Source organism: Balaenoptera borealis (genome assembly GCF_965194805.1).
Source record: "Balaenoptera borealis genome assembly, chromosome: 17".
In the NCBI taxonomy this organism is placed as follows: domain Eukaryota; kingdom Metazoa; phylum Chordata; class Mammalia; order Artiodactyla; family Balaenopteridae; genus Balaenoptera; species Balaenoptera borealis.
The window spans coordinates 83,466,770-83,493,523 of record NC_138876.1 but is presented as its reverse complement, the minus strand read 5'-3'; the positions used below and the strand labels follow the sequence as shown (position 1 = coordinate 83,493,523).

At 41.5% G+C, this 26,754-nt stretch overlaps 1 protein-coding gene across 8 annotated transcripts in view; it reads left to right on the top strand.

The window, feature by feature from the left end:
- SPIDR (scaffold protein involved in DNA repair) overlaps positions 1-26,754 on the top strand; it is a 358,224-nt gene that overhangs the window by 241,384 nt on the left and 90,086 nt on the right. For 7 of the 8 annotated variants that reach the window (XM_082364143.1, XM_082364146.1, XM_082364144.1 and 4 more), the window contains 2 exons: positions 14,284-14,479; positions 15,887-16,116. In XM_082364143.1, coding sequence (XP_082220269.1) covers positions 14,284-14,479; positions 15,887-16,116 — 426 coding nt within the window. Of the gene's footprint in view, positions 1-13,543; positions 13,948-14,283; positions 14,480-15,886; positions 16,117-26,754 lie in introns of those variants that run through there. The other variant, XM_082364149.1, reaches the window with a different exon arrangement.

Sequence of the window (26,754 nt, the reverse complement as noted above, 5' to 3'; positions counted from 1 at the left end):
GTTGCTGCTTTATAACAAAGTGAATCAGTTATACATATACATATGTTCCCATATCTCTTCCCTCTTGCATCTCCCTCCCTCCCACCCTCCCTATCCCACCTCTGAATTAGGATTTTTAATGCTATCGTTTGTATAGCATTTTCATGATTTATTTTTCTACTTTTTGTTAGAAAGCTAGATTCTTGGCTATATTTCACTATAATAAATGAGTATGATTAATATTTTAGTGTGTGTTTTTCTCCACATCTCTGATTATTTCATTGGTATAGATGAAATAACATCTATACCAATAACAGTGACTTTGTCGAGTAAAAGTGTATGAACATTTTTAAGGCCTTTAATTACCCAGCTGTGTATAGAAGTGAATATACTACCATGAACCCAGAGAAAACTAAATTTTTCTAAGATATCCAATCTTGTACTGGAAAAATTGTTAACCTCTAGAGATTTTTAAAATAGCTAATGTACTAGGTACTATTTTATTTTATTTTTAAATTAAGTTTCTTTTTTTTTAATTTTATTTTATTTATTTATTTATTTATTTGGTTGCTCCAGGTCTTAGTTGCGGCCGGTGGGCTCCTTAGTTGCAGCTCACTGGCTCAGTTGCAGCATGTGTGCTCCTTAGATGCAACAAGTGATCTCTTAGTTGCAGCATGCAAACTTTTAGTTGTGGCATGCATGTTGGAACTAGTTCTCTGACCAGGAATCGAACCCGCGCCCCCTGCGTTGGGAGCATGGAGTCTTAACCACTGTGCCACCAGGGAAGTCCCTTAGGTACTACTTTAAATAGTAGCTAGTGTGTATGCCAAGCAGTGTATGTACTTGTCTCTGTGTGTGGCTTGTATATTGGAATGTATGTATCTAATCTCGCAGTAACAACATTAGGTAGGCATGATACCCATTTTAGCTATGAAAAAGTTAAAGTTCAGAAATTCAAAGTAATTTGGTGGAGATAAAATAGGCAATAGGTAGCAGAGCTAGAATTTAAACCCAGGTCAGTGTGACATCAGACCGTGCTTCTCCTGCCTTGTTCTCCTTCTTTGCATTTTCTGTTACATTTTGGCAGAAGTTTTGTTACTGAATAAAAGTATGGGATTTGTGCCTTGAAAATAAATTTTACAAATTTTTCCCCTTTAAGTCAGGGCGGCTGGGAAGAGACTAGCAAAAACTATGAAAGAAAAGCCTTAGTGCGAAGGGAAATGGTTCTGCAGCCTCACCCCCAACTCCTACCACAACTCTACTCCCACCCCAGGGGGAAAGCACCTCTGACCTCCTCCCATAGAGAGTCCAAACGGTGCTAAGAGACACCCAGAAGGTGGTGGTGACAAGAAACAGAAAACCGGGGTAAGGAGACGAGAAACTCACCAACCGAAGCAATGCAAATCAGTCTTTGAAGGTAATCAAACAGTCCTAAGAGTTGGAGGCAGTGCTGGATGAAAAAAGGCAAATGTCTTTCAGGGGGACCTTCAAGACAGCAGAGGAGTAAGATGTGGAGGTCACCTTCCTCCCCACAGGTACATCAGAAATACTTCTACATGTGGAACAACGCCTACAGAACACTCACTGAATGCTGGCAGAAGACCTCAGACTTCCCAAAAGGCAAGAAACTCCCCACGTACCTGACCGTGTGGCTGACCAGGTCTTAGTGCTCCGGCTGGGTGTCAGGCCTGAGCCTCTGAGGTGGGAGAGCCGAGTGCAGGACATCGGACCACCGGAGACCTCCCGGCCCCATGTAATATCCATTGGTGAGAGCTCTGCCAGAGATCTCCGTCTCAACGCTAAGACCCAGCTCCACCCAACAGCCAGCAAGCTCCAGTGCTGGACACCCCATGCCAAACAACAAGGCAGTAACACAACCCCACCCATTAGCAGAGAGGCTGCCTAAAATCATAATAGTCACAGACACCCCAAAACACACCACTGGACGCAGCCCTGCCCGCCAGAAAGCCAAGATCCAGCCCCACCCACCAGAACACAGGCACCAGTCCCCTCCACCAGAAAGCCTACACAACCCACTGAACCAACCTTACCCACTAGGGGCAGACACCAAAAACAATGGGAACTACAAACCTGCAGCCTGCGAAAAGGAGACCCCAAACACAGTAAGTTAAGCAAAATGAGAAGACAGAGAAATACGCAGCAGATGAAGGAGCAAGGTAAGAACCCACCAGACCAAACAAATGAAGAGAAAATAAACAGTCTCCCTGAAAAAGAATTCAGAGTAATGATAGTAAAGATGATCCAAAAACTTGGAAATAGAATGGAGAAAATACAAGAAACGTTTAACAAGGACCTAGAGGAACTAAAGAGCAAACAAACATTGATGAACAGCACAATAAATGAAATTAAAAATTCTCTAGAAGGAATCAATAGCAGAATAACTGAGGCAGAAGAATGGATAAGTGACCTGGAAGATAAAATAGTGGAAATAACTACTGCAGAGCAGAATAAAGAAAAAAAGAATGAAAAGAATTGAGGACAGTCTCAGAGACCTCTGGGACAACATTAAACGTACCAACATTTGGATTATAGGGATCCCAGAAGAAGAAGAGAAAAAGAAAGGGACTGAGAAACACTTGAAGAGATTATAGTTGAAAACTTCCCTAACATGGGAAAGGAAATAGTCAAGTCCAGGAAACGTAGAGAATCCCATACAGGATAAATCCAAGGAGAAACATGCCAAGACATATTAATCAAACTATCAAAAATTAAATACAAAGAAAAAATATTAAAAGCAGCAAGGGAAAAGCAACAAATAACATACAAGGGAATCCCCATAAGGTTAACAGCTGATCTTTCAGTGGAAAGTCTGCAAGCCAGAAGGGAGCGGCAGGACATATTTAAAGTGATGAAAGGGAAGAACCTACAACCAAGATTACTCTACCCAACAAGGATCTCATTCAGATTTGACAGAGAAATTAAAACCTTTACAGACAAGCAAAAGTTACGAGAATTCAGCACCACCAAAGCAGCTTTACAGCAAATGCTAAAGGAACTTCTCTAGGCAGGAAACACAAGAGAAGGAAAAGACCTACAAAAACAAACCCCCAACAATTAAGAAAATTGTAATAGGAGCATACATATCGATAGTTACCTTAAATGTAAATGGATTAAATGCTCCAACCAAAAGACATAGACTGGCTGAATGGATACAAAAACAAGACCTGTATGTATTCTGTCTACAAGAGATCCACTTCAGTCTTAGGGACACATACAGACTGAAAGTGAGGGGATGGAAAAAGATATTCCATGCAAATGGAAATCAAAAGAAAGCTGGAGTAGCAATTCTCATATCAGACAAAATAGACTTTAAAATAAAGAATGTTACAAGAGATACGGAAGGACACTACATAATGATCAAGGGATCAGTCCAAGAAGAAATTATATATAACAATTGAAAATATTTATGCACCCAACACAGGAGCCCCTCAATACATAAGGCAAATGCTAACAGCCATAAAAGGGGAAATCGACAGTAACACAATCATAGTAGGGGACTTTAACACCCCACTTTCACCAATGGACAGTTCATCCAAAATGAAAATAAATAAGGAAACGCAAGCTATAAATGACACATTAAATAAGATGGACTTAATTGATATTTATAGGTCATTCCATCCAAGAACAACAGAATACACATTCTTCTCAAGCTCTCATGGAACATTCTCCAGGATAGATCATATCTTGGGTCACAAATCAAGCCTTGGTAAATTTAAGAAAACTGAAATCGTATCAAGTATCTTTTCTGACCACAACACTGTAAGACTACATATCAATTACAGGAAAAAAACTGTAAAAAATACAAGCACATGGAGGCTAAACAATACACTACTAAATAACCAAGAGATCATTGAAGAAATCAAAGAGGAAATCAAAAAATACCTAGAAACAAATGGCAATGAAAACACGACAACCCAAAACCTATGGGATGCGGCAAAAGCAGTTCTAAGAGGGAAGTTTATATCAATACAGTCCTACCTCAGGAAACAAGAAAAATTTCAAATAAACAACCTAACCTTAAACCTAAAGCAATTCGAGAAAGAAGAAGAAAAAAAACCCCCAACATTAGCAGAAGGAAAGAAATCATGAAGATCAGATCGGAAATAAATGAAAAAGAAATGAAGGAAACAGTAGCAAAGATCAATAAAACTAAAAGCTGGTTCTTTGAGAAGATAAACAAAATTGATAAACCATTAGCCAGACTCATCACGAAAAAAAGGGAGAAGACTCAAATCAATAGAATTAGAAATGAAAAAGGAGAAGTAACCACTGACATGGCAGAAGTACAAAGGATCGTGAGAGATTACTACAAGCAACTATATATGCCAATAAAATGGACAACCTGGAAGAAATCAACAAATTCTTACAAGAGCACAGCCTTCCGAGACTGAACCAGGAAGAAATAGAAAATACGAACAGACGAATCACAAGCACTGAAATTGAAACTGTGATTAAAAATCTTCCAACAAACAAAAGCCCAGGACCAGATGGCTTCACAGGCAAATTCTATCAAACATTTAGAGAAGAGCTAACACCTATCCTTCTCAAACTCTTCCAAAATATAGCAGAGGGAGGAACACTGCCAAACTCATTCTATGAGGCCACCATCACAGTGATACCAAACCAGACAAAGATGTCACAAAAAAGAAAACTACAGGCCATTATCACTGATGAACACAGATGCAAAAATGCTCAGCAAAATACTAGCAAACAGAATCCAACAGCACATTAAAAGGACCATACACCATGATCAAGTGTGGTTTATCCCAAGAATTCAAGGATTCTTCAATATACGCAAATCAGTCAATGTGATACACCATATTAACAAATTGAAGGAGAAAAACCATATGATAATATCAGTAGATGCAGAAAAAGCATTCAGCAAAATTCAACACCCATTTATGATAAAAAAAAGTCTCCAGAAAGTAGGCGTAGAGGGAACCTACCTCAACATAATAAAGGCCATATATGACAAACCCACAGCCAACATTGTTCTCAATGGTGAAAGACTGAAACCATTTCCTCTAAGATCAGGAACAAGAAAAGGTTGCCCACTCTCACCACTATTATTCAACATAGTTTTGGAAGTCTTAGCTGCAGCAATCAGAGAAGAAAAAGAAATAATAGGAATCCAAATTGGAAAAGAAGCAGTAAAACTGTCACTGTTTGCAGGTGACATGACACTATACATGGAGAATCCTAAAGATGCCACCAGAAAACTACTGGAGCTAATCAATGAATTTGGTAAAGTTGCAGGATACAAAATTAATGCACAGAAACCTCTTGCATTTCTGTACACTAACAACGAAAAATCTGAAAGAGAAATTAAGGAAACACTCCCATTTGCCACTGCAACAAAAAGAATAAAATACCTAGGGATAAACCTACCTACGGAGACAAAAGACCTGTATGTATAAAACTATAAGACACTGGTGAAAGAAGTTAAAGATGATACAAACAGATGGAGAGATATACCACGTTCTGGGATTGGAAGAATCAATATTGTGATAATGACTGTACTACCCAAAGCAATCTACAGATTTAGTGCAATCCCTATCAAATTACCAATGGCTTTGTTCACAGAAGTAGAACAAAAAATTTCATAATTTGTATGGAAACACAAAAGACCCCGAATAGCCAAAACAATCTTGAGAAAGAAAGGCAGAGCTGTAGGAATCAGACACCCTGACTTCAGACTATACTACAAAGCTGCAGGAATCAAGACAGTATGGTACTGGCACAGAAACAGAAATATAGATCAGTGGACAGGATAGAAAGCCCAGAGATAAACCCAAGCACATATGGTCACCTTATCTTTGCTAAAGGAGGCAAGAATATACAATGGAGAAAAGAGCCTTTTCAATAAGTGGTGCTGGGAAAACTGGACAGCTACATGTAAAAGAATGAAATTAGAACAATTCCTAACACCATACACAAAAATAAACTCAAAATGGATTAAAGGCCTAAGTGTAAGGCCAGACACTATCAAACTCTTAGAGGAAAACATAGGCAGAACCCTCTGTGACATAAATCACAGCAAGATCCTTTTTTGACCCACCTCCTAGAGAAATGGAAATAAAAACAAAAGTAAACAAATGGGACCTAATGAAACTTAAAAGCTTTTGCACAGCAAAGGAAACTATAAACAAGACGAAAAGAGAACCGTCAGAATGGGAGAAAATATTTGCAAACGAAGCAACTGACAAAGGATTAATCTTCAAAATTTCCAAGCAGCTCATGCAGCTCAATATCAAAAAAGCAAGCAACCCAATCCAAAAATGGGCAGAAGACGTAAATAGACATTTCTCCAAAGAAGATACACAGTTTGCCAACAAACACATGAAAGGATGTTCAACATCACTAATCATTAGAGAAATGCAAGTCAAAACTACAATGAGATATCATCTCACACCAGTCAGAATGGCCATCATCAAAAAATCTACAAACAATAAATGCTGGAGAGGGTGTGGAGAAAAGGGAGCCCTCCTGCACTGTTGGGGGGAATGAAAATCGATACAGCCATTATGGAGAACAGTATGGAGGTTCCTTAAAAAACTTAAAACAGAACTACCATACGACCCAGCAATCCCACTACTGAGCATATACCCTGAAAACCATAATTCAAAAAGAGTCATGTACCACAATGTTCATTGCAGCTCTATTTAAAATAGCCAGGACATGGAAGCAACCTAAGTGTCCATCAACAGATGAATGGATAAACAAAATGTGGCACATATATACAATGGAATATTACTCAGCCATAAAAAGAAACAAAATTGAGTTATTTGTAGTGAGGTGGATGGACCTAGAGTCTGTCATACAGAGTGAAGTAAGTCAGAAAGAGAAAAACAAATACCATAGCTAACACGTATATGTGGAATCAAAGAAAAAAAATGGTCATGAAGAACCTAGGAGCAAGATGGGAATAAAGACGCAGACCGACTAGAGAATGGACTTGAGGACACGTGGAGGGTGAAGGGTAAGCTGGGACAAAGTGAGAGAGTGGCATGGACATATATACACTACCAAATGTAAAATAGATAGCTAGTGGGAAGCAGCCGCATAGCACAGGGAGATCAGCTCGGTGCTTTGTGACCACCTAGGGGGGTGGGAGGGAGGGAGACGCAAGAGGGAAGAGATATGGGGATATATGTATACGTATAATGGATTCACTTTGTTATAAAGTGGAAACTAACACACCATTGTAAAGCAATTATACTACAATAAAGATGTTGGTAAATAAATAAATGAATGAATGAGTGAATGAACCCAAAAAAAAAAAAACTACAATGAGGAATCATCTCACACCAGTCAGAATGGCCATCATGAAAAAATCTACAAATAGTAAATGCTGGAGAGGGTGTGAAGAAAAGAGAACCCTCTTGCACTGTTGGTGGGAACTTAAATTGATATAGCCACTATGGAGAACAGTTTGGAGGTTCCGTAAAAAACTAAAAATAGAGCTACCTTATGTCACAGCAATCCCACTACTGGACATATACCCTGAGAAAACCATAATTCAAAAAGAGTCATGTATCACAATGTTCATTACAGCACTATTCACAATAGCCAGGACATGGAAGCAACCTAAGTGTCCATCACCAGAGGAATGGATAAAGAAGATGTGGTACATATATAGAATGGAATATTACTCAGCCATAAAAAGAAACGAAATTGAGTTATTTGTAGTGAGGTGGATGGAGTTAGAGTCTGTCATACAGAGTGAAGCAAGTCAGAAAGAGAAAAACAAATACCGTATGCTAACATGTATATATGGAATCCAAAAAAAAAAAAAAGTACTGAAGAACCTAGGGGCAGGACAGGAATAAAGATGCAGACCGACTAGAGAATGGACTTGAGGGCACGTGGAGGGTGAAGGGTAAGCTGGGACAAAGTGAGAGAGTGGCATGGACATATATACGCTACCAAATGTAAAATAGATAGCTAGTGGGAAGCAGCCGCATAACACAGGGAGATCAGCTTGGTGCTTTGTGACCACCTAGAGGGGTGGGATAGGGACGGTGGGAGGGAGATGCAAGAGGGAGGAGATATGGGGATATATGTATATGTACAGCTGATTCACTTTGTTATACAGCAGAAACTAACACAACATTGTTAAGCAACTATACTCCAATAAAGATGTTAAAAAAAAAAAAAAACTAAAGGAAAAAGAAAGTAAAGTTTACAACCACTGCCAGATATGTGATGGTTCTTTCTTTAAATTGCAATTTCCAGTGACCTGTGCCTGAAAAAGGAAATGGTCAAGTTAGAGACTTTTGTTAATCTAGAGAATTAGACTTCTGGTTTATAGAGGAAGTCTATTTCACATTTTATATTCTTCAGTGAATTCATCTTCAGTGTAGTTTACTGTTCACTTTTGAACGGAAGTAAAGTGTTCCTCAACGATGTGTTTATTTGGATAAAAAGGGAATTAGACAAAGTCTACTCTGGGAATTTAAAATAACACACACAGTTATAAATGTCAGTGTTTTTATCAGGTTTTTTTTAGATAATGTGGGTATTATTTGGGTAGGAAGCTAAAAGAAACACATTTGAACCCAGGAGATAAATCTTGGAAAATAAGAAGTTGAAAATAAAGGAAGTATAAACCTTAAACTTCTTATTTCTGAAATTGGCTTAATTCGTCAGTTTAGAGATATTTTCTAGGACTTATGGTTTTAAATTTTTCTTAGAATAAATCTGACTTTTGGTGAGAGGAGGAGTGCCCGTTCACTCTGTAAGTAATTGAGAATGTGGGCAGGATAGTTTGCTATTTTAAAAAATTCACGACAAACACTGTTAACATTGTCTTGTCACTGACATGAGTTTCATGCAGGGGTTCAGATGCCGGTGTCTGGAGGAGGGAACTCAGATGGTTCAAAGCTTGTGCAGTTGCCTCAGAAGTCACTGGGGCATAGTAGTCTTTTTCAAATCCAACGAGTTGATCAATCAAAAAGGGTTTACCAAGTAACTAGAATGTGGTTTACTGTCTGCCCTGAGAATCAAAATTCTGAGATAGCTGCATGGAACTTTCTGCAGTGATGGAAGCGTTCTCTGTGCTGCCCAGTGTGGTACTGACCACATCAAATACTAGAAATGTGGCTCCTACAACTCAGGAACTGCATTTTAAGTTTTATTTCTTTTTATTTAAAATCAGTTAGCCACAAGGGCTACCTTACAAGCTCAGGTGTAGAAGGTGGCTCTGATGTTTTGTTTTCACCAGGGACCTTTTTGCATTAAATTTAACGTCCCTCCATTGCAGCTTGTCACACCGGCCTCCCACATCTCACGCTGTCCTGGTAGCGTCATCTGATCCTGTGGCCAGCCACCGCCTGGCAGTTGTGTCGCTCCCTTTCCCACGCACTGGTCCCTCCAGGAAGGATGCAGGACCTTTCTTGCTGTATCCAAGTGGTGGGCCCCATCCTCCTTCCAAGGAAAAGAACAGACGGGCTTTATTTTTTATTTTTTAATTCTTTACACAGTTTTTTTCTATAAATTAATTTTATTTATTTTTGGCTGCATTGGTTCTACTGCAGCACCAATGATGTTTTACTGCACTTTGTTGTTTCCTTCGTGTGTGTCCCTGTGTGGACTGTAAGCCCTCTCAACTAGCCCCACACTATGGCTTGGCCTCCCCTGTCGGGAAGATGTGTGCACTAGACAGCTTTGTCCTCAGGCCAGTGGGGCTTCGAGTTGAGACTAAACTGTAAACAAAATTGATTGGTTTATCCCAAGTATGTCTTCAGTGGAAAGATGAATTAAGTCTAGGTTATGTTTTTCTGACAACTACAGTTCTTAGTCTGACTTCTTCAGCTAACTAGCCATTAAAAGAGAGAAGCAAAGGAAGGAAAGAAAATTCCTTCTATTTGTCTTTGTTTTCTTTAGGTCACTGCATTAATCCCATTAGTCATCTTTGCCACCCACCAAGTTTGGACACATTCTTCCTAGACAATAAACAAGCAAATTGATCTTATTTGTGATGTGAAATAAATATTGTTTGCTTTATGAGCTGATAATGGGGTATTTAACACTTTGGCAGTGTTGACAAGTGATAGAAAGTGAAAAGATATTTCACTTGGTTTTCCTCTCTGCCCTTGGTGACATTAAAAAACAGTCTTGTTTCCTGTTTTACCTGAGTTCTGTATATAACACTCTCAGTAAAGAGCAGTGGAAATGGTTCTTCATGAAAGCAAACATTCGGACAGACTGTCATTTTTATTGAACATACAGGATTCTCTTTTTTTTTAAAGTTTCCAAGAGAAACCATAGTTACTTGGACTCCACGGAAGACGGTTACTGTCTAGTTTTTTGTGTATTTTACCGTGTGTGTGACTGTCCCACATTGCAGCCCATCCTATTGCCACGGCTGCTGACTTTTCAAGGATGCTCTGAGAGTTTACTAGAAAGTAAACACAAACTCTTCAACTTCCTCAACAGAAGAATCACTGTGAGTCCAGCATCATGATGATGTTCACTGGTGTTGCTGGTTGTGATGTGATTTATCAAGTGAGGTTTAACACCTTAGGTTTGTCTTATTTATTTATTTATTTATTTGTGTGTGTGCTTGTTTATTTATGGCTTGTTGGGTCTTCGTTGCTGCGCGTGGGCTTTCCCTAGTTGCGGCAAGTGGGGGCTACTCTTTGTTGCGGTGTGCGGGTTTCTCATTGCGGGGACTTCTCTTGTTGCGGAGCACGGGCTCTGGGCGCATGGGCTTCAGTAGTTGTGGCACACGGGCTCAGTAGTTGTGGCTCGTGGCCTCTAGAGCGCAGACTCAGTAGTTGTGGCCCACGGGCTTAGTTGCTCTGCGGCATGTGGCATCTTCCCAGACCAGGGCTCAAACCCGTGTCCCCTGCATTGGCAGGCGGATTCTTAACCTCTGCGCCACCAGGGGAGCCCCTTAGGTTTGTCTTTATTTTTAGTTTGATCTTCAGAAAAACTGGTTAAATTTGTTACAAATCTGAATACATGCTCTGTAAACTTGCTTTTTGGTCATCACATAACATTTGTGGCAATAAGATAAGTAGAGAGGTGATAGCAGAGTCCACAGCAGTTAACACTGGCCTGCAGCATAAAAAGAAATAAAGAGGTCCTACTCCCTAGGAGCATGACGCTGGTGCCATGTATAGATGTTGAAAGGCTGTGACGTCCTCGGCCTCCTAACGAAGGAAACAGCATCTGTGTTTCTTCTGCAGAAGCTCAGTGAGGTAGTACCGAGACCTCTGCTTGTCACATGGAATCTGAGTTGTGGTCATGGCCACCAGGCAGCCCCGCAGATGCTCCACCATCCCCTTCCCTGTGCCTTCACACACCCTCACCCAGGCAGCCCTCACCTGGTTACCTCTCCTGGGAAACCTTCCCTGTCTCCAGAGGGTCCTCCCTCAGGGTATCATATAACGCCCTTTTCCTTTGCAATAAAGCTGTCCTCTCAGCCTTCTTGTCTCGGGCTGGATTCCCAGTCCCCTGCCCCGTGCCTGGCATGTCATAGGTGTTGAGTAAAAACAGCGAAATGAACCAAATGGACCTAGATATGGGTTTTAAAGTCTTTCCCAAATCCAGTAGCCTTGCACATCTATTTTGTATAGGTATGTTTTTAATATGGTTTAACCTTGATAGCCTCAAACAGGACTTTGAATTTGGCAGAACAGAGTTCTAATGTTAGTATGTCTATCTGTAAACTGAAAGGTTCTAAATACACACAGAAATCTTGTGCTATGTTCTTAACTTAGCAGTTAAAATAATATTACTTGATCATATTTTTCAAATTAACTTGAAAGAAAAGGCTGGACACGTATGACATCTTTCATTCATCCTGCTGTATCAGGACCTTCGCAGTTGAGCCCAGTGGTACCCCACGCTGTGCCCCACCCCTGCCCTCTTGCTTTCTTGAGCCTCTTCTTGCTGACTCTCACTCTGTGTCTAGCTTGCCTCTGTCTCTCCATGTCTCCTAATTGTTATTTCTAGGTTACCATACCTGTAGTCTGTCGGCTTAAAATATTACTGTTGCAAATTTGTCTTCTTGGTGGATTGTCCCTTTTAATCATTGTGTGATGTCCCTCTCTATCCCTGATAATTTTCTTTGCTCTAAAGCCTACTTCATCTGATAGTAATTTCAACCATATTTATATTAATGTTACATGATGGTTTTTTTCCCCCAGCCTTTTACTTTCATCCTCCCTGTATCTTTATATTTGAAGTGAATTTCTTGTAGACAGCATAAAGATGGACCATATTTTTTAATCCACTCTGCTAATCTGTCTTTTAATTGCTTTGTTTAGACCATACACACTTAATGTAATTATTGATATATTAGGACTTAAGTCTACCTTTTTATTTCTCGGTTTCTCTGTGTTGTTCTCTGTTTTTCATTTCTCTGGGTTTTTCTTTTTCTCCTGGCATTATGTGGGTTGCTTGACCATTTTTTAGAATTTCATTTTAATTTATTTATAATGTTTTTATGTTGTTATAGCTATGTTATTGGTTGTTCTAGGCATTACATTTTATATGCATAACTTATCAGTTTATGGAGTCAACATTTTGCCAGTTTGTGTGAAGTGTAGGAACCTTGCCTCTTATGTCCCTTTACTGTCCTCATTTATATGACTGTCTTAAATATTTCCTCTGCATACATTTAGAACCATATCAGACAGTGTTATAATTCTTGCTTCAACTCCAAATATAATTTTCAAAACTCAACAGGAGTATGAAAGCCTATTGTATTTACCTGTATCTTTCCATTTTTATTTCTTCTTCCTCTCACCTCTTGAGGTTCTGTTCATTGTGTTTTTTTGGTCTGTTTTTTCTTTGTTGTTTATATTTGGTAATTTCTGTTATTTTATCTTCACGTTCACTGATCCTTTTCTCTGTCCCCTTCATTCTGCTGTTGAACCCATCCAGTGAGATTTTTTATTTTCATTATTTTATTTCCTAGTTATAAAATTTCCGTTTAAAAAAATCTGTATCTTTGCCAAGACTTTGTATTTCCTTGCTGAGACTTTCTGTTCTTTCATTTGTCTCATTGTGCATTTGTAGCTGTCACTGAAGCATGTTTGTAGTGGCTGCTTTTGCATCTTTGTCAGGTAATTCTAACACCTGCGTCATCTTAACATTGTCATCTAGTCACTGTGTTTTTTCATTCAAGTGAAGTGTTTCCTGGTTCTTAGTGTAACAAGTGGTTTTAGATGGTAACCTGTACATGTTAGGTATTGTGATACGAGATCCTGGATCTTACTTAAACCAGTTTTAGGTGGCTTTGTCTGACACTGCTGAGAAGAGACGTTAGGAGGGTGGGGGGCTTCTTACTACCAGGTGGAGGGAGGCGCCAGGATTCCCTTCGTTACTGCTTCCCGCGAGGCTGCCACTCACCGCGGTGGGGGATGGTGGGAGGGCCGGGTGGGGGTGAGAGTACTGACTCTGTCGAGGGGCGTGCCTGGGCCCCGCTTGCGCTTTGCCTGCCGTGTGTGGCAGTAGGTCACAGTTCTTCTGTGATACTTGCCAAGAGTAGCGCAGTGATTTCCTAGAAGTTTTCTGTCTCACTGGGCTGCCCCTTCCCTGTCCTTCCTTTCAAGGGTGCTTTTGTCTGCGCCCGTTGCTGTTTCTAGGCTGCAGGAAGGAAGCTCAGGAACTTACTGCTGTGTCTCTCCTGGGGTCCCAGCTGGGCCGCCTCCTCCTGTCCCCCTTCAGCTGCTGCTTCTGTCCCATTTCTGTACAGCATCAGGCATTTCCTTGTGTCTAATGGGAGAAATGGGGGAAGGTGTGTCCACTCCGTCTTCCCATTAACCTTCCTGTTAAGCAGCGCTGCCTGTGTGGGGAGTGAGCATTAGATAGTCTGAGAGGAACCAGGAGCACGTTGTCCTATTTCTACTCGAATGTGGGCCATTTCAGTGACTGTGGTCCGTTTGGTAGTGAAGGTGGAGTTCCTTTGGTGTCTGGTGTCATGTTTTCTGAAAGGTGAGAGCTGTGAAGTGTCCAAAGGTCTTTCTTGTAACATTCACTTCAGTGTCGGGCAGCTCTGTGGCCCCCCCCCAGTACTTTCCCCGAGGGGCCCTGAGGCCAGTGTCCAGCAGCCTGGGAGGCCCCGGGGGAGCTCCAGCTCGAGCACTGCCGCCCTTCCATCCCCACTCCTGACACCAGACTTGCTCAGAAGAGCAGAGCCAGATGCAGTGGCAGCTGCTCGAGGGCTTGTGTCCTTAGCCAGCAAGTCGTTGCCCTTTGTGATCTAGCAAGACGGTGAGGGGAATCCAGCATTGCAGATGAACTTGCATTTGTGTTTCTTTCCCTTTCCAGGCAAAAGCTTATTATCCCAAATGGAAGTTGCCCTGTTATTCTGAATACTTATTTTTGTCAGAAAGTTGTTGCCAAAGAAGATTCAAAAACAGCACATGAAGTGCACAGTTGGGACACACCCCTTCCAAGAAGAAACATCATTTTGGCCCAGATGTTTAGATTTAAGAGCCTAACAAATAACTCACCTGAAAACCAGGTAAAGTATCACTGACTTAGAGGTTTTTTTGCTTTGTAGTAATACTGCGTTTAAAGGCTTTGGAATTTATAGAGGTGATTACCTTTGGTCCTTTCCAAATATTCAGCAGCTATATATGTAATCTTTAATTTATTAAAATATGAGTTTTCATTTTTTTTCTCTTCTCATAATTGCCTAAGAATTTTATTTAAGCCTCTTCTATTTATTAAAAAAATCATGTTTTTCTTTTTCATAACATCTGTATCCCTTGGAATAAAAAGAGCTGCATAAACTTGAGGTTATACACTGGGGATTGCTTTTGGAATTTTAGTGGCCCTGAGCCATGGTCATCCACCAAGATGAACTTGGGGAACCACTAAACTTCACTTGCGGCGGGCACAAAGGACACCCCCGGGACCACTCGGGCTCCGAGTGTCTGACTTCAGTGCGCCTGCCTCAGGGCCGCCTGGTTATCCGAGTCAGCGCGGAGTGGAGTGCTGAGGCTGACAGTGTGAGGGGACATCGGAAAGAAAAGCAAACGGACTTGGAACCTACTTTGTAGGTGTGGAGTTGAGCGGGAGCTCCCTTTGACTGTCAGAGCATGTGTCTGGAGAGGATTATGTGAAAAGGAGGGCTTAAAGTGCATTACTGCTTTAATGTACAGTTTTAAACAGCTATGTGATGTTAAATTCATGAGGTGTGTCTTTGTCTCACGTCAGTGCCAGGGGAGCGGCAGTAGAGCTTAGTGGTTAAGCGTGTGGACTTTGGGACTAGGTGCCTAGTTCGGGTGCCTGCCTCAGCCACCTGCTGCTGGGTGACCTTGGGTAAGACACTGAACTCCTGTCTCAACGTTCTCCTCTGTAAAACAGTGGTAACGATGCAGCCTGCCTCCTGGGTGGTGAGGTTAAATGTGTTTGTTACACAGCACCGTATGTAAAGAAAAGTGCTGCAATGTAGGAAGCACGGAGCACTCTAGAGGTGGTGTAATCTTATTAAGATATTTAGTGGGATCATAAAGGTGTTTCATGTTGTTCACAGGAGTGTGCAAAGTTCTGGCACTTCATAATAACCCTAGTCATTCTTTTATTTTGTTTTGTAGTTTGTGCTATTGAGATTGTTACCTCATAAAAGAAGAATTTTTAACTTACCATCAGGTATTTTAATAGCAGTACTTTCTCCATGTTTTCAAATCCCCGAGATGGCCTGAGCTCCTGCTGCTTCCCTGTTCCTCGGCTCACCGGCCTCCTCGGCCACGTTGGTGACCCACAGACAGGAGCCCCGCGCCGTGGGCGTGCATCTGTCCTTGTCATTCCTTGAGTGTCCTGCAGTCACACCGGATGCTTAGGGTTCCCCAAGCACATCGGGATTTGGTATGTAGCGTGCCCTCGTGGGTCAGACTGGAACTGTTCCCTTTGCGTGTCTTGCCAGGTTATGTGTGGTGGTCACACCACCGTGGGCACAGACTGGACCCTCAGGCACGAACAAGCAGAGCTGGGCTTCCCCGCCCGAGCGCCCCTGAGGGATTCTCTGCTGGATGCAGTCGAAAGCCAAGGAGTTGCCACCTGGTCGGGAGCCGGGGTCCGAGTGGTGGTGCAGAGAGTTTACTCTCTTCGCTGCAGGTGTCAGCAGGCAGATGGCACAGACCCACCTGGAGTTCGGTGAGTGACGAGACACAGGTGCAGGTGCCCAGACTCACCTGGAGAAAGTGGAGGCTCTTCTCAGAGCAGTTTCCTCACTGTATTCACCATGTACATGGGTTGTATTTGTTTGGTTGGTTTTTATTTACATCAGAATTTGGGACACATGGTATGACAGAGGATTTTGTCTATTTGTATAAAAAGTCCTTACTAAAAAAGTTAGTCGCATTTACTTTTACCTTTAATAGTTCATGTTACTGAAAGTAATACAAGCACAATTGGTATTGTTATAAGAAAGCCAAGGCATGGTTACGTACTTAAAAAGACCACTGCAATAGCTATCACGTTTTATGTCTTAAAAACCTGAATAAGTAAATGGCAGCTGGTAAATCTGTGGCTCCCAGATGGTGCTGTCGAGTCTGCATCAGAGCTCTTGGCAGAACTTCTGCTGTGATGCAAACATTTTTTTACTGCCCTAACCAGTGAGGTGACCACTGACCATGTAGGAAATATGGCTGGTGGGACCAAGGAACTACATTTTGAATTTTATTTAAGTTTAATTGACTTTATTTTAAAGTTTATGTGGGTAGCGGCTGCCTTGGCACGCAGGACGGCTAGGTAGCTGCGAAAGCAGAGGGCAAACCTGCGATTCGAGGCACTTTGCTCCAACAGATGGTGGGAACGGCGTCTTTCCTACTCAGACTTAGGCTCCTCCTGGTTTTATGTGTTTTCAAATAGCTACAGACACATTGTTGACTGAGAGTTTATTTATTTATGTCAGACTCTTCTGAGGTTATCTTTCTATGTTAAATTGCCCTCAAAGCAGTAAGACAGATTTATAACAGAATAGAAATGAAAAGCGTAGATGCCAGTTCATCAAACAGTCATGTCGTCTCCCTGCTGTTAGGAGGACACGCGCTGAAGAACGAGTGAGTCACAGCCACCCTGTCCTTCCGGCGCCTTCCGATATTCCGCAGAAGGAGCAGGCCGGAGACACTGCTCTGTTAGCTGTGAGTCCTCTTCCCGTGGACGGCAACTTGTTTTAAAGTACCATGAATTTGAAAAAGTCCCTTCCCGTGTAGAGTTAGAGAATGTTTCTTTTGGAATTATAGAAGAAATTTATTTTTATTTTGTTTGGAGTATGTGTGTGTGTGAAACCATTATATCCATCTTTAGGTTTTAACACGACTTGTAGCTGTCGACCAGTTTTGTGCTAGACTTAAATTTGTGTAAATCTAAATAGGATTACCTGAGACAGTTATAGGTTAGACAGAGGTTTTGTCTTGCGTAGCTTTCTCTGCGGTCTGTAGCCGTGCTAGGCTCTGAGTAGCGAATGCTGAGTGCGCAGGGCCCCGCTCCGGGGAGGCGGGCGCGGCAGGAGCGGAGGCGGCAGAGGGAGGGCGTGCAGAGCTGGCGCCGGGCATCGTGCCCCTCAGAGGCTCCCTCCAGCTCCGCTGTGGCACCTGTTTGACTTGTTGAGCAAAGAGAAGAAATGGGACGGTAAGCTGCTGCCAGTGGTCGGCATGTGAGTGCTTTGGGTTTGTGCCTTATAATACACCCGGGACGTATCGAATGAGACTGTGCTCGTGGTGGATTGAAGGCAGGGCAGGCATACCTCAAAAATAAGAAAACAACATTGAGTTATTCAGATGTAATGCGCCTGCATCGTGGTGGGGGGGCTTCCTGTTGCACACGTGAGGCTGTAAACAGAGGCTGGAGGACCTTAGCGCCATTTCACAGGTGACGAAACGGGACCTCAGAGAGGTTCTTATTGCTGATAGTCATACAGGTGGATGAAAGAAAAACATCATGAGGTATAGAATCCCCAAATGACAGTATTGTAGAGAATACGGGAGCTAAAAGAAAGGGAAGAATATTGAGTTAGAACCAAGCTGTGTTTAGAATACAGCTGACCCAGGGGTCAAGTCATCCTGGAAAGCCACTGCGGGAGCTGTGCACGAAAAGGAACTTTTGGACAGAGGCCATAGCATTTGGCCTTGGGTTTGAGACAAGGCTTCTGAGATGTCTTTGGGGTACAAAAAGGTCTTATTGTATAACTGATCATTAGTTTTTTCTAGATTCATTTGCTATAATAATGATCAGGGTCTCCAGTTTACAAATCACATTAAGATAGAAGGACGTAACGTTACACTTAGCACCCTAGTGATTCTTTGCTGGTGTGTATAAGGCATCTCCTTGGAGAGTCCCTCAGCAGCATGTGTCCTGGTGTGGACCTTTACACCTGCACGTGCAACACAATACAAGAGGAGACACCATCAGAAGACTTAGGCGTATCGCCTAGGTCACCCTTTTCTACTTGAATTCTGCCTGTAACTTCCTGCCCGTCGGTAACTTGGGGCAGCTGTGCAGTGCACAGGGTCAGTCTCGTCCAGAGGCCCGAGCACAGCGAGCACAGGAGGGAGACGGAACAGTGAGGGCCGCTCTCCTGCCGTCCCCTGCGTTACCTCACCTGCTTTACCCCAGAGACCTCTCTAGCCAGCAGTGGGCTGAAGACTGCTCTGCTCACTGTGTGTTTTCTGCAGAGTCAGAAGTTGCCGTGTCAGAATAAATCAAGGCCTGTGCAAAGAGAGACAGCGCTGTCTCATGAGACTCTGCTGCCACGGTGGTTCTCCCTTCGTGCCCAGAGCAGGCCAGGTGCCTCCCGAGGAAGCTGTGGTGACTTTTCTGTCTAACTTGGCACCTTGATCGTATCATCCTAGTGCTCTAGCCATGGCACTTTTATGAGATCAGTAAGAGCTTATCTTCTGGCAGACAGCCCAATTTTTGTCAGCTTTGAAATCAAAAGAAATTTATTTGAAGCCTGCCAGTCCTGAAGAGGGTCAGATAGATTCTGTCAAAAGGTTCATATTCTCTGAGCTGTGAAACATTATCAGAAATACACTTCAGGTTTCAGAAATATAATAAGTAGGAGTCTCCGGTCCGTCGTTCTTCTGGATGACGTCCTTTAACTCAAGCTATTAAAGAAAACATTTCTACTTGGTTTCTCAAGGTGTTATAGGTCAGCGTAACCAACACGAACTGAAGTTTTATAAACCCCTAAATCAAAGGTAACAAAAAACCAGTCCAGAGGACACTCCCTAAACAGTAAGCAAGGCAGTCTGTTGAGAGCCAAAACACACCTTTATCTAGATCCACTGCATGTTAGATGAATATTATATAAATGCATGACTAATAAGACCATAGGCTTTTTTAGCCCAAAGGGAGCACTGGTTTATACTGGAGGAAACTGGGGCAAAGCAAAAGTAAGTGAACTCCCTAGTGACTCCCTCCCCCCTGGCAGAGTGGAATCTAGACCGAACGGCCTTGCTCCCGGTCCATAGTGATCGCCATTAAACATTGCCTTTTTTCCTCCCTTTCTGTGAAACCTTCACTTCCTTTCTCCTTGAGATATTTAACTTAGGGACAAATAATTTAATTTTATCCCTCAGAGACGCACATTCTTTCTAGCCTGTCATTGCAGAAATACTTATTATGGGAGAGTTAGTCTTTTGTGAGGGCGTTGAATTCATAGAAATGGTCATGCATTTGGACAAAAGCCTGGAGGGGACAGAACCTTCTTATTTAACTATTTTCTAGTTATCTTGCACTTCAGTTTTATGGAAATTCATTGAGCTGAACTCAGGAAAAAACACATTTTCCTTCCTCTATACCTTGATGTTATTCTCTTTTCATCTTTTGACCCTTCCTTTAGTCTGTTGTCTTATATTTCTTCTTCTTTTCACTAAGGAAAAAAAAAATCCACTGTTGCCCTGGGCCAGATTCTGGGTCTGCATGGGTGACAAAACCAGGCATCATTCTGTGCTCATGGGGCATAGTCTGGTGAGGGAGTCCCACACAAAACAGTTGAAAACAAATACATTTATGATTTTAAGTTGTGGTCAGTGCCCTGGTAAGGAAAAAGTGGGATACTATGAGAGACCAGTGGAGAAGGGAAAGAATTTACTTTGTGGATTCAAGTGCAGGTGTTCTAAGGCAGTACTATTTAAGTGACACTTGAAAGCTAAGTGGATGTTAGGTGAAAAGCGGATGAAATAGAGGGAGTGCCCTTGAGAGCTCCAAACAGGAGGGAGATGGTGGAGCGGCCAGCGTGCGTGGGCCATGGGCAGGAGCCAACCCCAAACACGGTGTACGCATCTGACAGACACTTCAGCCGTGGGATGGAAAATGGTTTGGGGAAGAGGGGATGTGGAGCCGGGCCCCAGTGGAAGCAGAGAGGCCCGGGAAGGGGCTACTGCTGCCTCCAGCCCAGCCCAGGCTCCAAGTGTCACGCGGCACCACAGCGAAATGGAGGAACGTTTCTGATGTGTGTGGTGACTTGGTAAAGGATTGAGTGGGGGTAGGGGGGAAGGAAATATTAAGAATGATCCTCAGTTTGAGTGCTTGGTTGAGTGATGGGCCATTTACTGAGGTGAGAAAACTGGTTTGGAGGGAAGCTTGAGAATTCAGTTTGGGGCCTGTTTAGTTTGAGATTCCTATGAGACATGCAAGAAAGGATGTAAGATGAAACGCCTGGATATACAGATCTCACATTCAGAGAAGATTTTAGGTTGGAAATAAATATTGGGTTTTCAGCCTACAGCTGGTCGGTCTATATATTTGTACGTGCATTCGTTTTGTTGGCCAATTTGAAGAGGTTACGTTTGGCCATGGTGCTAAGTTCCAAAGGCCCTGGAGGGCCTGTAGTGAGAGGCAGATGCCCCAGCCCTCCTCCCTTTACCCCCTTCACAGCTGTTCTGTCCCAGCTGGAAACTGTCTAAAGCCAGGGCAGCGGATGAGATCACATTAGGGAAATAGTAGACACAAAAGAAAGAAGAAATGTAGCGTCAAGATCTAAGGTCCTGTAGCATTAGAGAATGGGTAGAAGAAGAACCACAGAGGAGCCTGGAGAGGAAGGGCTGGTCGTGGCAGGCACTCAGCATGGTGGGATGCCATGTGTGGCAGAGGGCAGCTGATGGGGTGCCTCAGAGAAGCCTAATAAGGTGACGGAGGAAGCCGTGTGAAGTTCCTGGGTGACTTCGTGCACAGGAGTTGCTGGGGGTGGAGGTGGAAGCCAGCTCCCTGGGCATGCGAGAGTGGGTGGGAGGTGGGGAGTGTGGACAGGTTTTGACAGCAAAGTTCTGTTGACGCAGAAGGGAGTGAGAATGCCCTGCATTTAATGCCCTTAGCACAGCAGAACTACAGTGCAGGCATTCTGTCTCTTGCTTCCAATATTGGGACCATTTTTCTTTCTTCTTTTTTTTTTTTTAATTGAAGTATAGTTGATTTACAGTGGTGTTAGTTTCAGGTATACAGCACAGTGATTCAGTTTTGTATATACATATATTCTTTTCCATATTCTTTTCCATTTTGTTACAAGATACTGAATATAGTTCCCTATGCTCTACAGTAGGTCCTTGTTGTTTATCTATTTTCTCTAGTGGTGTGTATCTGTTAATCCCAAATTCCTAATGTATCCCTCCCCCGCTTTCTCCTTTGGTAACCGTAAATTTGTTTTGTATGTCTGTTTGTTTCTGTTTTGTAAATAAGTTCATTTGTATCATTTTTTTTAGATTTCAGTATAACCAATGTTCATAGCGGCACTATTTACAATAGTCAAGACTTGGAAGCAACCTAAATGTCTGTCAACAGATGAATGGATAAAGAAGGTGTGGTATATGTATACACAATGGAGTATTACTCAGCCATAAAATAGAGTGAAATATTGCTATTTGTAGCAACATGGATGGACCTAGAGAATATCAAACTAAGTGAAGTAAGTCAGCAGAGAAAGGCAAATACCGTCTGTCTTTTGAAAATGCGTTGCGGTAGAGGCGGGTCGTCAGTGGAAGGAGCAGAAGGTCTAGATTAGACCAGGTTGGGTTCATGTGCCGACCCCCCACTCAGCAGGGAGACTGGAGCAAATTAGGTTTCCTTATTTGTGAAATTGGAATTATAATACTGTCCATAATACAGGTTCAGATGAGGATTAAATGAGATCACATATGTAAAGCATTTACCACGATGCTTCCCATATACTAATAGCACTCAGAGGGCGGCTCACTAGCTCTTGAAAAGCAAGCGTGAATACTTTAAAATTGTAAAATACTGATAAACAACATTGTACAGTAATAGAAACCTAACATAAGCAAAGAAAAGACATCTAGTTACGAATCAGCATCTGTGTTAGTTTTGTGTCTGTTGTCTAGCTGCAGGGGAAGCTTGATTAAAGTGGTTTTACTTCCATGCTTTTGGCCACCCTCACCCTACTCATCAGCAAGGAGTTGGTGCTCATTTACTTTAGAAAACAAAAATTTATGTATATTCATATGTGAACTGTGACCCCTGCCTCTCAGTGATGGAAGTATATAAGTTCCTCTGTAATAAACACATTTCCAACAGTTGCCCGAGTGCCGCGTCCCGTGTTGGATGGTGCTGTTAACTACAGCTGGTCTAGTTTTGTCTTTTATCTAGAGCAACTAAAGACATCCCAGACTGCTGATGGTGGAAATGCAGAATGAGGAACTAGCAGGTAGTGGGTGGGATGATTCGAGCCCTTTGTTTGTGTTTGTATAGTAGAGAACGATTCTTGTCTCCAGCTTACCAGGGCTCTATTGAAAAGAAAGTCATCAGCTGTGTGCTCACCAGCCAGGTCTCCAGCTCTTAAGAACTTTCACTTTCTTCCTGTTACCTGGTTGGATGATATGCTGGATTCATGTCTCTTTTGTGTGTGTATCAAGATGGAATGGCATGGTGTTCTTCCTCCAGAACAGCAATTCATACATGTCAGCGGTGGAAGAGCCCAAAGGGAGGACGACAGTTCCTCCTCATCAGAGGCACACAGGCCACCCTACCTGCTCTTCTTTTGTGTCTGCCACACCCACCAGACTGTGCAGTGATTGTATTCATTGACCCGCTCAGCATCACATTTCATAAGGTTGTTATTGTTACTTGTACTGGAGAAAAATTGGAATCAGTCCTCTTCAATGATTTGAGTATTTTTATCGTGATGCAAAGGTATTATAAGAGGAGAGCATCATTTTTTTAATGTGTCCTCATAAATGATGGCATAGCCCATTCCTTAGGTTTTTCTTAAGGTTTTTCTAGTTAGTCATTAACTCTATGTTCATGAGTCTTAAATACACCCTTTAATCTCTGCTTCCCAGCTCTTAACTTTTGCTTATTTCCTCTCTAAAACACCTCTTGGTGGTCTTTGTGATATCCCAAGGTCGTTCAGCCCCATTTTCTTCTCAGTCCTGTCTTATTGCTGGTAATTCTACTAATTGACACCCAGATCTTTTATATTCTTCGCCATCCCTCCTGTTCACATTCTGAATCACTGTGAAGGGTAAAAATAGCATCAAGCCCATGGAATTACAGTTCTAGCCCTTGCTGTTCTTTAATGCGTACGCAAAGACGCAAAGAGGGGTCAAAATTGGCAGTTGACTGAAAAGAAGCTGAAGGAATCTTCCTTCTACCTCTTTTTTAAAGAGCTTTATCAATACATAATTCACATGCTATAAAAATTCACCCTTTTAAAGTGTACAGGTCAACAGTTTTTATTATATTTACAGAGTTGTTCAATCATGACCATATTCTAATGTTAGAACATTCTTGTGACCTCAAAAAGAAACTCCATACCAACTGGCTGCTGACTCCCCTTCTCCATGGCAACCACTACTCTGCTTTCTGTCTCTGTGGATTTATCTGTTTTGGAATAGTGCTGCTATGAACATTTGTGTCCAAGTTTTTTCTGTGGATGTAATTTTTCAGTTTTCTTGAGTATATATCTAGGAGTGGAATTGCTGGGTCATATGGTAACTCCTTTCTTTTTTAATTCTTTGAGGAATTAAAGTGTTTTCCAAAGAAACTGCACCATTTTACATTCCCACCAGCAATGTATGAGGGCTCCAATTTCTCCACATCCTCTCAACACTTGTGATTGTCTTTTTTATTCTAGCCATCCTAGTGGATATGAAGTAGTGTCTCATTGTGGCTGTGATTTACATTTCCCTAAGGATTAATGATGTTGAGCATCTTCTCATATGCTTCTTGACCATTTGCATACTTCTTTGGAGAAATGCCTGTTTAAGTCCTTTGCCCATTTTCTTGATTGGGTTATTTGTCCTTTTTTGTTGAATTATAAGAGTTCTTTATTCTCATATCATATATATGAGATATGAGTCTCATATATATGATTTGCAAATATCCTGTAGTGGATTTTTTTTCACTTTATTTTATAGTGTTCTTTGAAACACAAAGCTTTATAATTTTGGTGATGTCCAATTTATCTTTTTGTTTGTTCGTTTGGTTGCTTGTGCTCTTGGTGTTTTGGTGTCATATCTAAGAAACTGTTGCCTAATCCAAGGTTATGAAGCTTTACTCCTGTATTTTCTTCAAAGAGTTTTATAGTTTTTACACTTACATTTAGATCTGTAATCCATTTGAGTAATTTTTGTGTATGATGTAAGGCGGGGGTCCAGCCTCATTTTTACATGTGTGTGTCCAGTTGTCCTAGCACTATTTGCTAAAATGACTGCTCTTTCTCCATGGAATTTTCTTGGCACCCTTGTCAAAAATCAGTTGACCGTACATAGAAGTGTTTTGACTCTCAGTTCTCCTCCATTGCTCTATCTGCATGTCTTTATGCCAGCACCACAATGATCTTAATTATCAATACTATACCTTTATAGTATGTTTGGAAATCAGGGAGTGTGAGTCCTCTAACTTTATTTTTTCCAAGATTATGTTTGGAATTGTGAGTCTTTTATATTAACACATGAATTTTAGAATCAGCTTGTTAATTTTTATTTATTTTGCGGTAAACCAACTGGGTTTTTGATAGAGATTGTGTTGAATGTGTACGTCAATTTGAAGAGAATTGCTGTCTTATCAATTCTTAGTCTTTGGATCCATAAACATGGGATGTCTTCTCTTTTAATTAGATCTTTAATTTCTTTCATCAGTGCTTTGTAGCTTTCAGCCTGCAAGTCTTGGATTTCTTTTGTTAAATTTATACCAATTTTTTTTTTATACTATTGTAAATGCAGTTGCTTCCTTAATTTCACTTCTGATTGTTTATTGCTAATGTGTAGATATGCAAATGACTTTTATATATTGGCCTGTGTTCTAAAATCTTGTTGAATTTGCTGTATTAGCTCTCATAGTTTTTTAGTGGATTCCTTAGGATTTTTCGCACATAAAATCATGTAGTCTTCGAATAAAGATAGTTTTACTTCTTCATTTCCAATCTGGTTGTATCTTATTTCTTTTTCTTTCTTAATTGTCCTGGAAGCGCTTTTAATTGTCTTGAGGCAGAAAAAATAGAAATGGCTATTTGAAGCTGTGGTGTTTTCACAGTAGCTCATCTTCCTACTCATTTTCCTCAGTCTCTTGAGGTCCTGGGCAGACTTCACTACCATCTTACACCACGTGCCCTGTGAAGTCTCTCTTGATTTTCCCCATAGAAATAGTCTCTTCTTCAATGTGGTAGAATGAAAAAAAACCAAATTTTGGAAGCAGACAAACTTGGGTTTGAATCTGAACTCTGCCAGCTGCTAGCTATATGTTCTTGGTTAAAGATAGGTAGGCAGGTAGATAGGTAATCTTAACTCTCTTCATTTTCGTAACAGCCCCATGCAGTTAGTACCGTCACTGTCAGCCTTGTATGGTTGTTTTGAAGATTCAATGAGATAACATTTATAAAATGCTTGATGCCAAGTAGACACTCTTAACACTATTTGCTTTATGACTATTATGGTCATTTGTATTGTGGTTAGTTATAGAGGTGTCAGTCTTTAAGGTTGTCACCTCCTTGCAGGTAAGGATTATGTGTAGGAGTATTTATTATTGCATCTTGTGCAAATATTGTGCCTATTATATATCCCTAAATATATTTCAGTTTGATGTATTTCTTTTTGGTATTTATGGTGGTTTGTCTTTGTGTATCATTTCTCCCCGTCTAGATGAAACAAAATGGATCCATTTTCCTACCCTTTATCTCTTTCTTAAGCTTTTATCATTTTATTGGTCTGGTATCAGGTTACAGCTAGCTGATAGAAATTTGAAAGGTATCAGAGTAGAATCAGAGCTGTGGATAATCTGAAAGCAGTATGTTCATGTTCTTTAAACACTGTATAATACCAACCCCTATCATTGATCCAATTCATATTTGCTTATGAGATTATTTAATGCATATTTAATGAGCTTATTGATAGTATGAAATAGCAATGCAAGTTCCCTTGTTCTTTTTTTATGTATTAAACCAGTGATACACTTGAAAAAATCAAAAGGAATGGCAACAGCCTAGTGATGTGAGTACAGAAAATTATGAAAATAAAATTTTCATAAGAATATGAAGATAGCAAGAGTAATTTTCCAGATTCACAGCCAGATGACTATGCTGTGTGTATCCATAGTTCTAAGTGTGCATCTTAATCTGGCCTTGGTGATTTTCCAGCACCTGTTACCCATCAAGATCAAGAATGGTTTCAAGGTGGCCTTATATAAAAGGCATGGAATTTTCTGCCTGTTCCTGACCTCCTTTCCCTGGAAACTTTTGTTCCTAAAAGCGGCTGGAGACCTCTAATGGTCTGCACCGCCACCCTCCCGTGCCTGCAGCTGTGACCTGGAGCAGTACTGTGGTCACACTAGAACTTCGCT